The 17,359-nt window shown below is 44.2% G+C and overlaps 1 protein-coding gene across 1 annotated transcript in view; it reads right to left on the minus strand.

Annotated features, from left to right (window-relative positions):
* The window catches only part of ATXN7 (ataxin 7), a 295,992-nt gene that overhangs the window by 105,797 nt on the left and 172,836 nt on the right, over window positions 1–17,359 (minus strand). The window contains exon 6 of the mRNA XM_069206513.1: window positions 8,895–8,977. Within this exon, the coding sequence (XP_069062614.1) occupies window positions 8,895–8,977 (83 nt within the window). The remainder of the gene's footprint in view (window positions 1–8,894; window positions 8,978–17,359) is intronic.

A 17,359-nucleotide genomic window follows, 5' to 3' on the forward strand; every position in this document is an offset into this window, starting at 1 on the left:
TACCTTTGCTTTTCAGCAACTACTTTGAAATCTCTCTGGCCCGAACCTGACAGAAATTTACAGTTATTGAGAACAACTAATGCCTACATTGGCATAACGGAGCATTTGTACATCTAAGTTGTATTACAAGCTGGCTTGAGCGTGCTCAAGGCCAATGCTACAGGTGCTTATTTAAGCTACCGGTATGTTCTGAACAAGCACAGATCTGTCTGGAGTTCAACTTGGCTCAACAAAATTATACATTGTTCGCCAGCATCCTACCCATGTGCTCCAAGCTTGCATATGGTAAGCAGGGGGATGTTTAAAAAAAAAAAAACACTCTTGTGGGATCCGCAATCTGACACCTACAAGCTTATCCAGCAGAACCCTCTGTGTACTCAATGTAGTGTTCACTACTGCCTCTATAAACAGAATGCGCTGAGAGGGTACCAGCATGGTTTTGGGCTTGCTGATGGAATAACACAGATCGAACAGCAGTGTTGCCATTTTCTGCAGGTCTGCCCAGGAGAGTTGGCTTTGATATGGCAGTCATCCAGTTAGGAGAATACCAGGATTCCAGTCTTTCTGAGATGGACCATGACCACAGCCATCACCTTTGTGAAGACACGTTGTGCTGAAGTTAGAATGAATGGACGGACTGCAAACTCGTAGTGATAGGTCCCTGCTATAAAGTGAAGATACCTTCTGTACTGGAATGTGGAAGCCAGCATCTTGCAGGCTGACAGGCAATCCAGTCTCCAGGTTCCAGTGCAAGCAGAACCTGAGCTAGGGTCAGCATTCTGAACTTTTTCTTTTTGAGTAACCAGTTCAGAATCTTGAGGTCTAGGACCGGATGTCGACTGTAGCTCTTTTTGGGAACCGGGAAGTACTGGAAGTAGCACCCGACCCAATTTCTGCTCTGGAACGAACTCTACTGTGCCCTTTTGGAGAAACACCTGTTACTGCAGGACTTGTAGGTGGTCTGGTGGTAGTGCTGAAGGAGTGAGGGGCAGGAGGGGTGGTCAGAAGAGCGAAGCAACCTGTTGAAAAGGTAGGACATACCACTTTCCCACAATGTGTAAGACCAATTAGGCTGAAGTAATGGTCCTCCAGGCCTAAGGAAAAGGGAAGACGCATCCTTTAATTGGTTCCTTGTGATCCGACAAGAGGGAATCAGGGCTGTTTCCCTGAGGTGGCTGGGAGGAAGAAAGGGAGGAAGAAGAGGTAGTACTTATGGTCTGCCTTTGCCTAGGCCTCCATATTCTCTGTACAGAGGGCTTGCCTGCTGCTGCGGACACAGAGACTGTTGGTGATTGCCTTGAAAGCAAAAACCCATTGAGAACGTGCAAAATTTCTTAATTTAGGGTTAATCACTCTGTTGAGTGTGTAGGCCAAAGGATCTTGCTGGTACCTTACTTCCCTTGATTCTTTGCCCCTAGGAGGCATGAACTGTCAAAAGGGTGGTCCCTTAGTGTTTCCTGGACATCTTGAGAAAATCCTATATTTCCCAGCCATGAGTAGCAAAACAGATAAATAGATGTTCCTTTAGCACTGGCAACAGAGACTACAGTGTCCAGACCATATTGGATCACTTGTTCTGCTGCTGCTTGTCCAGTCCCTATTCCTGATAAATGGAGCTGCAGATGATCTGGTACATTGGGCAGAACCCTCTGATCCAAGTCCCAGAGGGCAAGTACATAGTAACCTAGGTGGCAGGTGAAGGTCAGCGATTTGAGGGACATGCTGCCCACTGTAAAGGCTTTGCTTACATATTTGCTCCATCTCTTTGGTTCCATTTCTCTTAGGGTAGTGACAGTTTTGAGGCATAAGATACCTGAACTACCAGGATTTCTGGTGAAGGGTAAGACAAAAGAAAGTTGGGCCTCCAGGAGCCAGTATGTAGCGTCTTGCAATCGACCACCATGTGCTTTGGTGGAGGATGTGGGTTCCTCACAAATTGCATGGGTTTTGTGGGGGGCTCATGAAAGGGGACAGAGCTCTGTTGTATGCAATGTATTATGCAGGACCTCTGTAAAGATGTTGGCTTTACACTTGTTAGTAGGGTGCTGGAGGTTTAATATGTCAGTTGCTTTCTTAATCAGAGTGATAAGAGGAAACCTCAGGAGCAAGCAACCCAGTTGGGGAATACAATTACAAATACCGTATCGTACCAATTTGCATCTTTTAATCCTGGAAAATCCAGGTCCAAAGTCACAGAACGTCCATCCCTATTGTCTATGTCCTGGCTGGGGTCCTCAAATGTACCAGTCCCTCCAAAAAAGTATCCCCCTTCTTTGATTAGGTTAAATAGTGTGGAGGAAATTCAGAAGGGGTAGTGTTTCTGGAACAGCCGGTTGCTGTGCCATTGGTGAAGCCGCAGACAAGGGCTGTGGAGCTACTGGCGTCGTTTGTGAAGCAGGTGCAAGGGTTGCAGTGTTGGAGAGCCTCTAGAGGCGCTGGTGAGGTAATGATATTCAGCGCTGAAGGAAGAAGGAAGATCCTGATGGAATAGTGAGCGGAGGTGGCATTGGTTGCGACACCAAACGGGTTTGTAGCACTTGAGCAGTGTTCGGTGTAGTAGCCCAGGTTATTGATGGCAAGCAGAGGAATGGAGTGACAAGAACTGTCGGAACAGCCTCTGACTCAAGAGGCGAGTCAGCGCTCCAGAGAGGAAAATGTTTTAGAACATGTCTTATATTGCATTCAGAAACTTTGCTTGACCAACCCCAAAAATGGAGCACTGCAGGTAATATTAACCAGATTGGAGCCTTGGGGGTTGGAGCAGCAGGTCGTAGTGTGTCTGCGACCAGCACTGGATCTAAGGGAACCAGAGGTGCTGTATCCTCTGTGGTATCCTCCACTTGTACCGGCGCTGATGTGAATTCTTGAGGGGAGGGAAGGTGTCTTGGTGAATTGTGTTTGGAATAGCATTGTTTGGATTTGTTCTGTCTTTTCTGTTTGTGTGCCTTCTTTGATGACGGCAGTGACTCTGGCATCTTTGTTCTCGCTCTCGATTGTAGTCTTCCTCGACGTTTATTACTCACTTGAGCCATAAACATCTTGGCCTCCCTCTCCTTAATGGCCTTGGGATGCATGCAATGAAAAAAACGGCAAGCCTTTACATCTTGCTATGACACCAGACATCAAAGGCAAATTTGGTGTGGGTCTGTAATGGGCATCTATTTATCACAGTGGAACACGTTTCCACGGATTAAACCCTGATCACCTAGAGGGTGACATTATCACAAAAACTGCAACTGAAAATGTTTTGAGACAATTTTTTTTATTGATGAGGATGTCTCTTTCCTGAGGAGATTCAAACACCTGATTTGAGTCCATGATGTGGAAAAAAAGGAATAGAAGTCATTACGCCGACAGGAGTGCTTTTTTGGCTCCAATGAAATGATAAGGACTGTGGTACTGACAGTGAAATGGAGGAAGAGCTCCCTACTGGAGTGGAGAGCTATTATAATGTTTCCAGATTCAGTCTGATACATGGGCTATTCAAAAGTGAGGAATCTGCAAGTAGAAGTATCCATCAGAAAAGACAAAGCCCTTAAAAAGATGTTGAAGGATGCTGAATTGGTAAATTGAAAGTTAAAAGCATGCCAGAGGGTGAATTATGAGGAAAGTTTGAAGACAGCTATTTTGAGAGTTTTATCTAGTGAGAGAGGATTAAAATCAAAGCAAGGAGTGACTTCATAGCGTCTCCCTAGCATACGCAAACAATTTAAATAATTGAAGATTTTATAGCTAACAAGTTATATTTAGGCCAGACTTTTCTGTATAGGAATCCTCACCTGGTTACAGAACCTTTTTAATCAGATCTAGTAAAACACTGACTACATATGAAGTTTAGAATTTTCATATCTGGAGTATACTAAAGCAGTCTGTGGGAATAAGCAGGCCTGTCTTAGTTGAAATAATATAGTTTTCCCTGAAGTGCAGGCATTAATACTGCACGCAGAATAGAAACTCACAAGTAGTATTAGAGACTGAAGCGATCCCTGGTATTAAGAAGCAAAAAATCACTACTGCAGTCCTTTGCAGCTGGGATGAAGAAAGATAGACAAAGAAAATACTAACCTTGAACGTTATGCGGAGGGCCACGGGTCAGGAGCTACGACTATGTAGATGATTGTGGTGCAGATAGTGGTTCTAAGGGTTTGTATTTTATGTGAAAGTGCCTTAGCTGACAATCTGATACAACTCAAGGGCCACCTGAGACATATGTAGGGTGCCACTATCCAATATATGGATAATGTGAAGGGAGGGTCCGGACCAGAGAAATCAATAAAAATGAACTTTCAATGGACTAACGCTTCACAGAGTGCATCTTCCAGCATGGACATAAGTGACTTATTTTCTGACAGAGCTTTTGGGGTTTACGGTTAATAGAAGACATTGGGTGTGTTAACATGCACGGAAACTTAATACACAAGATGTACTGAATATAAGTGTGTGCAATTTTTGTGTGTATCCTACACACACACCCACATTTTTCAAGGCGGTAGAGTGGAAGTTGCAAGGGGATGACTACCGACAACTAAGATTAACAGAAAATTGCCTATGTGATTGTCGATAAATTGTGTTTTAGAAGCAAAATGTTTAAAAAAAAAAACAAAGAAAAACGATCATCTGTCTCCAATGAAAAAGCTGAAATTGGTTACTCGGTAAAAGAAGTTGACACAGTTGAAGTCCCAGGCTGCAAAATGTAGCAAATGAAAAGTAATCAACTGCCTCTCACTAGAACAGTTTTTCTTCCTGCTCACAACTTGCAAAAATATTAATGTTAGAATTGTAGGAAACCTCTCAGTGAGGAAAAGGCCATTGCAGCACATCCTTGTAGACACACATAAGCAGTGACTTTCAAGGTGACTTATTCATCGCCCTTTGTGTAAAGACTCCAAGCTAGACATAAATGAGGCTAAATCAATGCTGATCAGTCTGCAGTAATCAAAGTAGACCACAAAACTGGAGGAATTGGTTTAGGTGTCTTCCTATTACAAAGGTGTAAATCTAAATTGTAGTTAGCACACCAAAAATATTTTATCCCTTCATCACAACATGGTCCATTTTGTTTAAAATGTGAGGCATCGCTGTTCACTTGCCAGAAATTATCATGAAATGCATAGAGGTGGAGCAGCAGTCACAAGAGGGACCAGGCAGATGATAAATGATAAAGAAAGCTCTTGTTCTGCAGTGCATGAGGAACTGACCTGTGGTAAATAATGAATACACCACTTAAAAGTTTATCGTGACATCTTCATCCATAAACTACAACACTGTAGACACGTGTGATCACGTCACCTCTAACACCTGGCTGTTGCTGAGGGTAACTTCTTGAGATCTTACCTGTACAATATTAGTATAGTTATAACTCTTTGAGGACAGCCGACATTTTCTACACCAAAACCCAAGTAGCGCTACCATTCTTGTTTTGATAGGCAAGCCAGTTTTGCTGACTTCAAAAGTATGAGAGATACAAAACAAAAGTAACTCTACCAAACGTCTTTTGAGATAGGCAAGACAGTTTGCGGTCTTCAAAAGTATGGGAGATACACAACAGAACTTTTAAGGACGTATTAGTGTGGCAGCTGGCCCTATTTCTTGACAACCTATGCTCCGAGGCTAACCTGTGTAAAGCGGAGCTGTAAAAGTAAGGTGCTTCTTCACTAATCTCCTCCAAGATTAAATCTGTGATGTTCACAGCTACAAAGTCACCATTTAATGGGTGGCACAACTGAACCACACTAATCTTGGACTGGAGAGTTAAATAATCTTAAAATATTCGGAGTAAGACTTTGGCTGTTTGCTCCATTTGCCTTCTGCTCCTCATTCAACTAGGAAGACAAAGTGTATTTGAAGACTGGTATCAGAAAGGCAATAGAGTTAAATCAACTTCTGAAAAACAAAACACAGAAGACCTGGAGTTTCTTTTTGCGCAGCTAGTAATAACTAATACTGATTGACCAAGGCATTTGGCTAGAGACCGTTTAAAGGAGCCTGACTGGCCATCAATATCATCCCTGGCAAAAGTGTTCAAACCAGCTAAACAATGATGAATGTCATAACCAGAGGCTACGAAGACACGTGCAGAGTCATGGCAGCCCATTCTGCTCTGAAAGCAGACCCCCAAGTCTGCAACCACCTGGAGAAATTTCAGAGCTGTGGAAAGGCTAGTCTGCCCTGCCAATCAACATCAAAAGAGAAGTTGTTCAGGCATAGATACCACTATGTGGTAGGAAACATTTCCTTAATATAATAAGTCGCCTCTATTGATGGGTTCTCTCAAATACATCTAGGAAGTTGAAAACCAGCGTTTCCATTGCATATTTTTTTGATGTGACCCAACATAAACAAACACTGAGCAAACGGGGGGAAATCTAACTGTAATTTTTCTAAATGTGGGTAGACTATCATGTTTCCAGGTTTGGGAGGACTTTAATGGCAATACAGATGCAACCTGATTCCACCAGTGTTACAGTAGGCAAATCTGCTGTCCAGTCCAGGAGCACACTGTTTTTAGACTTTCAGAATAGCAAAAATACAATGCTTGAGTTATGCCACAGAGATATCCTGAAATATAAAGAGTTCCTTGACAGCAGGCAAAAAACTATCCCTTAACCTTTCACTTTTAAAATTGCAATCCACCAGCAAAGATGGCTTCCTCTGAAGTAACAACCTGAGGAAAATGTCAATTACTGCCCAGTTAACACTAAAGAGTGAAGAATTTTTCCACCGTTCTTCAGCCCACCCTCTTAAATGTAACACTCCTGAACATAATACAAAAACTTACAGTGGTGGACCACCAGGTTTAGAGTGCAACTGGGTAATAAACACCCCCAATCCTACAAGGATGTTTATTATAAAAGGTGATTATTTTTCAGATACAACTTTGGAGTAGGCCTATCCTAAGTCTCAGAATAAACTGTATCTGCCATTTACAGTAGCTGAGTTGCAGACCTAATAGCCACTAAGCTTGCCTGAACTCCAACAATTACAACTGCATCTTGGAAATGCTGATAGAAATTTCAGTTAGGTGCACACATAGGAGCCTATGGGACAGCATGAACCCTTTTTAAATAAACCTACTAAAACTATTTTTGAGATTCCACCTTTGAGCATTGTTGGTCATTTATCCTTTTACAATTTCACACCGATTCACTGACGACAAAAGCAGTAACATGGACGTTGTTGCTGGGCAAACTAGCAACAACTCCAAAAAGGGAAATGGGATATTGTTAAGGCAATTGTAAAAGAAAAAAATCTATGAAACTGCAGCATTCTACGAAGCAACATGAGTTTAAAAAAAAAGCATTAAAAACTGAGATAATGCAAAGAGTATTGCAAAGGTTTCATTTTGAAGGAAAAAAGAAAGTACGTGAGTGATCCTTCAGATGTGCATATCCAAGCAAGGACTCCAGAAACTCTACAGGTGAAAAGGGTAAAGGGCTTGAGGTAACAGAATAGGTATTAACACCAAATAAGTGACCCAAATTGATGACAATGTGGCACACAATTCAACACAAAACCTGTAATAGAACCTTCACTTCTAATGTTGAAACCGAACCAATTTAATAATTAGTGGCATCCCGATGGCGGATAAGGCCGATCTAAGCTGATAAGTCAGAGGCTTGGAGCCACCTCAGTTGGACTTAGAAGAGGAGGTTAAACCACTATGAAAGTCTTCTTTCATAGTTAACACTTCATTTTATGAAGGCTGTAAAATGGTTGCACACCAGATCTCTTTGCGTTCAAAGTGATGTAAATCAAACAGAGTGAACTGGTTGACTGCCACTGCAGCTTTTAGGCGTGTCCTAAAGGGGTGTCCATTCATGGACAAGATGGCACACTGTTTTCTGATGTGTAATACCTTACACTGCCAGAGTTGACACACTGGTCCTGAGGTGACTTTAGATAAGGTCATACAGTGATAGCAAGATAAATATGTTTTTGAAAGAAAAGACAACCACAGCGTTTGTGTGTGTGTGTTAAGCATGAATAAAACATGGATATTGTCTTCAAAAAAGTAAATTAAAAAGCAGGAAATAAACAAAAAATTAATAAAACAAACAATCAATTTACAATATAAACTGTGCTTCAACTGATGTGCCAACGGTGGTTTGGAAAACTAAACATCAAAAAAGGCCGATTGAAGCGTAAAGGGTCTGATAAACTGTGGAAATTCTGAAAAATGCCCTAACACATGAATATTTTCCTTTACTCAATCCGATCAATGATAGAAAGTATGCTTTTTGTTGATTATATGTCTTCTACCAGACAGAAATACGCTGTTAAAGATTTAAAATAAGGAAATGTTACCAAAGAGTAGGAAGGCATTACACACATAAATAAAACACTACTCAGTAAATACAATCCAGTGCATAAAAGGTTAAATACCTAGAGACACAAATTTTTCTGAAAGATATAAGAATGACTCCAAAGAAAAGAGGACAGACAACGTGCAGAGAAGCATCTCTTGCTCACAAAAAGAGCAAGACACACCAATTTCATGCAAAGATATTAGACAAAAGGCCCATCAGTAACCCATAAATGTGTACAATGTAGCATGATGTGTGTTACAGTACAAATGATCTGCAGCAAGCAAAGACACAATGTTCTCACCTTTGAATCCGCTTCTTCCCACTTCCAGAAAGAGTTTAACCAGGAATCATGCGGCAACATTGCAGCATTCTCAAAGGCTCGCTCTATGTAGAGGAGCTATTCATACTAAACTAACAACATTATCAACCTATGAAGATTGCAGTTTTAAAAAGATACATTTTAGTGGGGCACCGAAAATAATCGAGGTTCACATTCTGCTTAAAATTTGAAGTAGCCTAAGCTGATGAAAATCAACTTGCATTATCAAATACAAATATATATATATATGTAAGATAAAAATCACAAACCTTGCATGTCAATGACCTAGTGCAGGGCTTCTTTGTTTCTACATCAACAACACCACAGTGTATATCAGGATCAAACTCCCTCTCTGAAAAATGGGCACATAGAGTCTATTAAAGTACGCAAAAAGAAAATGCAAACCTTCATGCGGTTATAAACGAAACTTCATGCGGTTTCAACAATGAAAGCAGTCTACCTACCTCTGAGCTTTTACAAAAATTTTAAATATGTAATGTTGTGAAGGAGAATATGTGAGTTATTGGCACACAACCAGCACACATAGCAGAAAACGTAAGTTAAAACTGCTTATCTGCCTTTGAATTCATCTCAAAGAATGTGTTGGCTGATGCCATTCATAAAATTTAGGAGAATCTATTTAGTTGCCTTACCCTTACTTTGGTTGGCACAGGTCACTGAAAAGCAACTGAAGCGGATATGGATTCTTTGAAGTTTACATTTATACCTCATGAAGGTAGGGCCAACAGATGAAAGATAAGCCAAAATTGCCAAAGAAAATGCCACAATCGCTTAGGCAGCAATTCCAGATAATATATTTAACTAAAAGTAATACTGCATTGTCCGAGACAATCAGGTATTTTGAAAGCTTTATTACATTCATGTCTTCTATTTTCAGCTTGCACCTTGAATTTAAAAGGTAGGTTTTCAGCAGTTCAGAGAAAACTATAAAGAAGCAAATTCTGACAATATGAACATTTGCAATTCTGGACTTATGAACCCAGCTAAACAAAGTCACCCTCCCTCCAAAAAAACATGTTTTCTAAAAAGAGTGTGATCTTCAACTCTGGGGAAATTTGCTCTGACACAAAGGGATCTACAAGCATATCTTTTCGTATCCTTTGGAAATCTATTTCAATTAACTAGCGGAAGGGGTGAACAAATAGCCATTTCAGGACAACTAAAAGGTCTGCAAAGCCATAAAAAAGGAAATTGTGTTCTCAATACATGCTAATTATGTCACATTCAGTGACAGCATAAATATAAAGTTACAGACTCTGAAGATCTGACTTAACAAAAATGAGTTTGATTCTTATCCAACATGCAACACACCTAGAATCTGATTTCACCCTGCCTACATCTGAAATTATCTTTAGTCACTGTTTCGTTTTTCTATGTTTTAACAGTTTACAATTAGATTAACTGGAAGTTGAGAAGGACTAATTAACAATGATAATTTTCACTCTAGCAACAGAGCTAGTCTCCACCCTATAGCTCAATTTGGCTGCTTGTGACTAAGGAAATACTGCCTGCATGCTGATAAACACAACACCAAAAGCTCTCCAAAACATCAGAACATCATTTGCATAGCAGGCCCACCTTGAAGGAGAAAGCCTCCTAACTTCTTCACGCTGGGATCGGAGAATGGTAGAGACATCCTTAGGGGGCTTATTTAAGTAGGAACTGGTGCCATGACAGTCTACTGTGCTTGAGGTCAATGATGAACAGAACAAAGGCCAAAACAGAGCCTTGTAGGTGTAACAAAAGGGATATATTCCAACAATCGGTAGCTGGTCAATATGGTCACGGTCTCAATGAGAGTCATTAGCATGAGCGTGACTGGTTATGTAGGCGTGACCAAAAGTCAAATCACTCTACCATGTGGTTTGGGGCAGAGAGGCTTGTAACACAAATCAAACTTCATGATGTGACGAGCTATACAACAGGCAGCTTTTCAAGACTGTGTTTTACTATTGTGCCAGTCATCTCTTAACTCAAGCCCCCTGGCAGTAAACGCACTTTTGCATGTGTTCACCTCAAGGGGTAGCTGCAGGCAGGAACGTCACCTGGTGGAGTAATCAATGTCTTCACAGTACTTCTGTTAATCTCCAAAATACGTGGAAATTGAAATTCGCAAGAACATAGAAAGCCTGATTTAAAAGACTAGACTTAACTGTGACAGCAATGGATGAATAGGTACTATAAAAACATGGTAGCCCTATTTTAGCAAGCCAATGAAATTATTCAGCAGTCTAAAAACATTAACTTACTACTGTATCAAAAATAAAATCGAAAACAGCATTTAAGTTAAAGAAAAACTGTATTCGAAGTTGGTGAGACCGTCTTCCCAGCATCACCCACAAGATGGCAGTATCAATGAAAAACAACCAAAGCACATGATATAAATACTTCACAAAAATGGCAAACATTTATCGAGATAACAGATAATAATTCTGAAACGGTTAAGAACAGGAGAAAATGCGCTGATAAGGGGAGTGTGGTAAAGGGATGAGAAGTGAATTATAGACCGGAGACCGTACAGAGTAAAAAAAAAAAACAACAACAAAAAAAAAAACGATTTTTAAACATTACAGTGCAGTGCGTATCAGTACAAAAGATTACAGTCTTCTTTTTTTTAGCACATTCCTATAGTACGGATTAAGCACACAGTCTGGAATAAGAATTTATAACACCCACAGTAGCAGAAATTACACTCCACCTACCCACCCAAGGAGGATCTACCGGAGACCAAGTCTTACATATCTTAAGAATTGTGTAGATGCAACCTCACCACGGTTGGTCGTCCCACCTCCAATCAAACAAGGGACAGTTAATCAGTCATCCTCACCCATACTCCCGTCTGTACTGTACTTAACTCTTCCACACCAGTGAACCGATACAGTAATGTCCCCCATGCAATCACATCCGTAAGTGCCTCCCTCCCCTCTCTGTGTCATGCACATATATTGTTCTGCAGCAGCACCCCATTCCATCAAATCTCAGATCCAGCAAGGGATGGAAGGGCACTGGGTGCTCATTCAACCAATGGCCACCCTGCGTTTGGCCAACACCAAGGCCAATTGTGTGAGTTTGTATGGGATATTCCCACCCCGCGGCCTCCTCACCACTCCTAGAAGGCATGTCACAGGCAATACTTCTAGCCCCAATCCAGTTACCTTCTCTACTCCACCAACTACCTCCGTAATGGTACACAATCTTATAGGACCAGGCCAAGAGTAGAAAAGAAGCATCCAACGGGCCACATCTAGGACAACACGCCCCCCCTTGCTGGGTCAATCTTATTGAGACGGTCAAGTGTGATGTATGTTCTGTGCACAAAGTTGAAGTGTAATAGTTTGAAACTGTTCTTACATGACACCGTACGCAACAGCGATAACGCCATTGCCCAATCCACATCCTCCATAGGTTCTCCAAATTCACGCTCCCATGCCCTGCTGGCAACACTCTTAGGGCCCGGTTGAACCACCCGAAAAGCTTTTTAAACAGAGTGAGCAGATGGGTCTTCTAACCCCAATTCAATAATCCAATCAGCACTGATAATGCCTGAGGGGCCAGGGGAAACACACACCAAATCTCCCTAACCACACACTCCATTTTGGCATTTTGCAAGAACTGACCTGAGCCCAATCCGAACGTATCCAGAGCATCTGGGAATGAGAAACTATCCATTGGGGTATAGGTCTCCCACCACGTCACATCCGCCCAGCCTCCAGCCTTCCATTGACATTAAGGTATCCATATCACTGAAGGGGGCTAAGTCCCAAATCTTTAATTCTCTATCAAACGGGGCACGTCGGAGAACTTTGACAACCTACTTCCATATCCAGGCAGTGGTTTTGACCAGATATGGCACGTCTGACTCAGACTGGCCGCCCAACATCAGCAGATTCGCCAGTGTCTCTCCACCGAACAGTCCTACAAACAGTCTCTTCTCCCATTTGTCCAACTCAGTCGTCCACTCCGCAGCATGCTGTAGGTGTGCCGCATAATAATAATATCTAATGTTAGGGATTGCCAATCCTCCCTCTTCCATCTCCCTCTGCAGCATCGACAATGCCAACCTGCTACGCCGCCCACACCAACAAAATCAACAAGCTATCCAGTCGATTAAAGTCGAGCAGACAGCGGGAACAGTGAGTTCTGAACTAGATAAGGACACCTTGGCAAAAACACCATCTTGGCTACAGCCGCCCTCCCCATTACAGAGAGAGGTAGCCTATTTCAAAAGAGTACAGAGCGCTCAAGGCCGGACACCATTCTTTCCATATTATGCTTTTCATGAGCTGCCACAGTGTGAGTTACCCAAATATCAAAAGCTTTCAAGCTTCCATCTCTCTTCGGGTGCACCAGAGAGAGAGAACCCAACGGGAACAGGAGGGACTTCTTCCTATTCACTTAACGACCCAACAACGCCACAAACGCCTCCAACAGCTGCAACAATGCAGGCACAAAAACACTGGGCTCCTGAAGATACACCAACGCATCATCCACATATAAAGAGACAGTGTGTGTGGTCTGCCCCACCCGAATATCCCAAGGTTCCAGCTCCTCTCAGATCCAAATCGCCGATGGCTCCATCGCTAATGCAAAGAGAAGCGGTGAAAGCAGACAGCCCTGCCTGTTCCCCAGCTAATCTCCCACGATTCTGAGAGCTCTCCTCCCACTTGAACACACGCGGAGAGTGCTGTATATAGCAACTTTACCCACGCACAAAACTGTGGGCCAAACCCTATACCCTGCAGCACCGCCAGTAGATAGCCCCATTCCACTGTGTCAAAGGCCTTCTCCAGGTCCAATGACAAGCTCTAGTTCTTCTTCCCCACCCAGTTTCATGCAGCACATGTGCCAAGCGACGTAAATTATAAGTCATGCTACAACCTGGAATAAAACATTGATCATCATGGACCAACCTCCGAATCACTCCTCTAAGCCTAGTGGCCAATATTTTGCAAAGGATTTTCACATCACTATTCAACATAGTAAGCGGGCAATAATAGGAGGGATCGCCTGGATTCCCCCCAGGTTTAAGCATCAAACAGACAATGCCTTGGCGCATGGTTTCCGGCAGTATGCCACGCTGTCGCGCCTTTTCAAACACTGTCAACAATTTCTACAGCAGAAGAGGAAACGCTTGATATAACTCAATCGGGATCCCGTCACCCCCAGCAACCTAGATTTCGTCATTGCCTCCACCGCCTTGCTCACTTCCTCAACTGTTATCGCATTCTCAAGAGCCTCCCTACAATCCGGTTCCAAGTGCAAAAGCTGCAAGAGCTGTAAAAATTCGACCAACTTATCATCAGGGACTACCGCATCAGCACTTGATACTCGCTGCAGATGCTCTACCAATACCTGAAGTATATTCTTGCGCTTGGTAATAGTCTCATCTTTGGCATTCCTAATATACAATAAAGGGGGGGGATGATTCTCTACCTCTCATTTTAGGATCCTTGCCAATAATTTGCCTGATTTGTCCCCCTCCCTATGCAAACACTGTCTATATGCTCCTATATGCTCTAAGTCTTACCTTGCTTAATGTGTCCCAACACTTGTTCACCATCTTGTACAGCCGGAGCTGCTTCCTCTCAGTCTCCTGTGTAGTTGGTGTCTGACACTGCAAAGCCGGCAACTTGTCCTCCCATTCAGAAAGTTCTTGCTCCATTTGTTTATGCACCCCACATGCGATACCAATGCAAGCCCCTCTCACAACCGCCTTCAGTGTCTCCCATTCTGTGCCTCTAGAATCCGTAGTGGACCACTTCAGGTCCAAATAGTCTCCGACAGCCACCGCCACCTTATCACAACACCCAGCATCTTCCCAAAAAAACGAAGGCATCCTCCAACTACGTGTTAGCCCAGTATTATTGGGTCCCCACCGCAATTGCAGCAACACAGGTGTATGATCAGATAGAAACCTACCCAGATGACTAACGTCCAGAATCTGTGAGGAGTTCAGGCCACCCAAGAGAAACCGATCCAGCCAACTATATGTGTTATGCGTCTTAGAATGACAGGTGTACTCCCTGCCCTCCGGATGTAGTACCCTCCATGCATCCCATAGCCCTAAATTGTGCATTACCTCCTTGTCATCAGTGGTTTGGTCCCCAATCTAGGCGGGAGACGATCCTTCTCGCCATCCAAGATACAGTTATAATCGCCTGCCCATATGAGAGGCGCATCCACCCCATCGCCTATAATCTCAGAGTGATCATCCACATAAGGCGCATAAATATTCAGTATAAAAAAGGCTCCTCGTATTAAGTGCCTTGAACAAGCACATATTTCCCCGCAACATCTACCTCACTGTATACATGAGTGAAGGGGACCCCAGTGCTGATCCATATCGTCACACCTCTTGCGTAAGAGAAGAACGAGGAGAACATCTAAACCTGCCATTTCTTTGCTAGCTTTTGAGTTTCCTCCTCAGTCATATGCATTTCCTGGAGACAGGCAATATGAACCTTATGGCGCTTCAAAAAGGAATGCACCCTGTACAGTGTAGTGTACTTTTTTTTAGGCCCCTGACGTTCCACGTCAGTATATTAATCTGTCGACCCATACCAAAACGTTATCACCTTCTGTCCCACTTGCCCTCCATCCCTCTCTTCCGCACCAGAGAGATAAAGCTGGCTGAGAGCCCATTCCATCTCCTGCACAAACACATGCACTGCTATTGTAAACTGCCGACATTTGCAGACCTGACCAACTCCCCATTACCCACTGTGGATAAACAGTAAATCAAACACATCAAACCATACTGTAGATCCATATGTGTGATTGCTTCTAGGACAACAGCCTAATCCCCAACTCCCCAGCTAGTAGGTCCTACCACAACTGTGGAGTAACCACCCCCCATCCCGACCGCAATATTCTTGTATTCGAGTACCTACCAATAGGAATCAGTAAACAGTTTGTACCCCCCCCCCCTCCATTGTACAACATACATGCAAATTCAAAGTCTAATAGTGCCCCCCTCATTTCACCACCCCCTAACATGCACTCCAGGCGTCTCCAGCGGGGGCCCAGGCCCTCCTCCCCATCTATAGAGCACGGCAACAGCCAACCGATACGAGCAAGAAGGTCAAGTATCCACAGGGAACATGTCTGCATCCAGGTCCATCGTTTCCACAGATCCATCAGTCAGACCAGGAGTTATCACAGCCATTGTCCCATCATGCTGAATCTCAACTCTAGTGGCGGCAGCAATGTCCACCACCTGGTCTGCGGTGCCCTCCAGCTGTGTCTCCACGTGAACTCTCCAACCTGGGCTAGCTGCACCCGAAGGACGATGGACCGTCAAACCGGTCCTCTTCGGCCTACCAGGAGCAACTCTGTCCCGCATCTCCAGCAATCTCCCCCCCCCGGATATCACCTTCAGGCATGCCGGGTACAGCAACATGTATCTGACGTTCATGGCACGGAGCTTGACTTTCACCTCCATAAACCCTTTCTAGAGGTCTGAACCTTGTTCGTATAGTCAGAATAAATGGAGATTTTACGGTTTTCAAAGACCGCTCTCTCAGACTCACGAGCTGCCTGCAGGATACAGTCTCTTTCCTTATAATTCAGTAGTCAGGCAATAGCTCTTGTGATGAGGCTGTGCCACCATGGCCCTGTGAGCTTGCGCCACTATGAACACCCTGGACACTCCAACCGGCTGCAACACATCCTTAGTACAACTCTCCACAAAGCCTTCCCCCATGGCTCACGCCACACGTTCCGGGAACCCCAGCAAGCGGACATTTTTCCGGCGGCACCTACTCTCTGCATCCTCCAATCTGGCTTCCAACCTTACGACCGTGGAATTAACCTGTACCATCTGTTTGCACAGAGCCCCCACCTCAGTCTGCAGCTCTACAATGGAACCGTCTGCTACTTTGACCTTCTCAGAGACCTTTCTGATATTCACCCGCAGGAGATTGACCATCACCAGTGTGTCTATCTTCCCCTCAAGGGCCACCCTGGAGCCTTGTATAGCTGCGAGAAGTTCCGCCCGTGAGGGCTCCCCGGTGGTTCCTGGTGCACTCAGAACATCCTCAGGCCCCCAGACCATGTCTGGTGCTGTGGCAGGGGCACAGGCGTGGTGTATTGGTTAATGGTATTTCCCTGCGAAGTCTGCGACTACCGGTGCCGCCCCATACCGCCGCCGGCAGGAATCAATGCGGTAGCAGCACTACGAGTAACCCAGAGGAGGAGCAGACATACCTGAAAAGTGCTACAGCATTCGAAGTAGCATGAGTTGTCGCTAGGCTGCACACGCGCCAGCCACACAGTGATTTTGTAGCAGACAAGCAGACCAGGGGTCAATGGATTTGTTCTCCCCTGGAGTCCTGAGCAGCGAGTCCAATACTTCCTTACCAGACAGGCTCACAACTGGGCCACGAACGCTACATCAGCCAGCCAATTCACCTCCCGAAGGTCCGCAGCCTAACTGTACAGGCAGCACCACAGTCTGTTCAGCAGCTCCAGGCTGCTCCTCCACTGCCCCCACGCAGCAGATCTAATGTCAGTCAACGGGCCCTCACTCCCCACCATCCACCGGAGCCAACAAGCAGGCCGAGCCAGGGCCCTCCTCAGGCGCGCAAGCCCAATCTGGCGCTGGGCTGCACCAACTCGCCGATCGGGCCTACCCACGCAGCGAAGCCACAGGCAGACTGCGCCAGCATGTCTGGAGTCCCTCCACTGCAGGGCCGACCACCCATCCGTTCACACC

This window comes from Pleurodeles waltl, chromosome 9 (assembly GCF_031143425.1).
Source record: "Pleurodeles waltl isolate 20211129_DDA chromosome 9, aPleWal1.hap1.20221129, whole genome shotgun sequence".
In the NCBI taxonomy this organism is placed as follows: Eukaryota; Metazoa; Chordata; class Amphibia; order Caudata; family Salamandridae; genus Pleurodeles; species Pleurodeles waltl.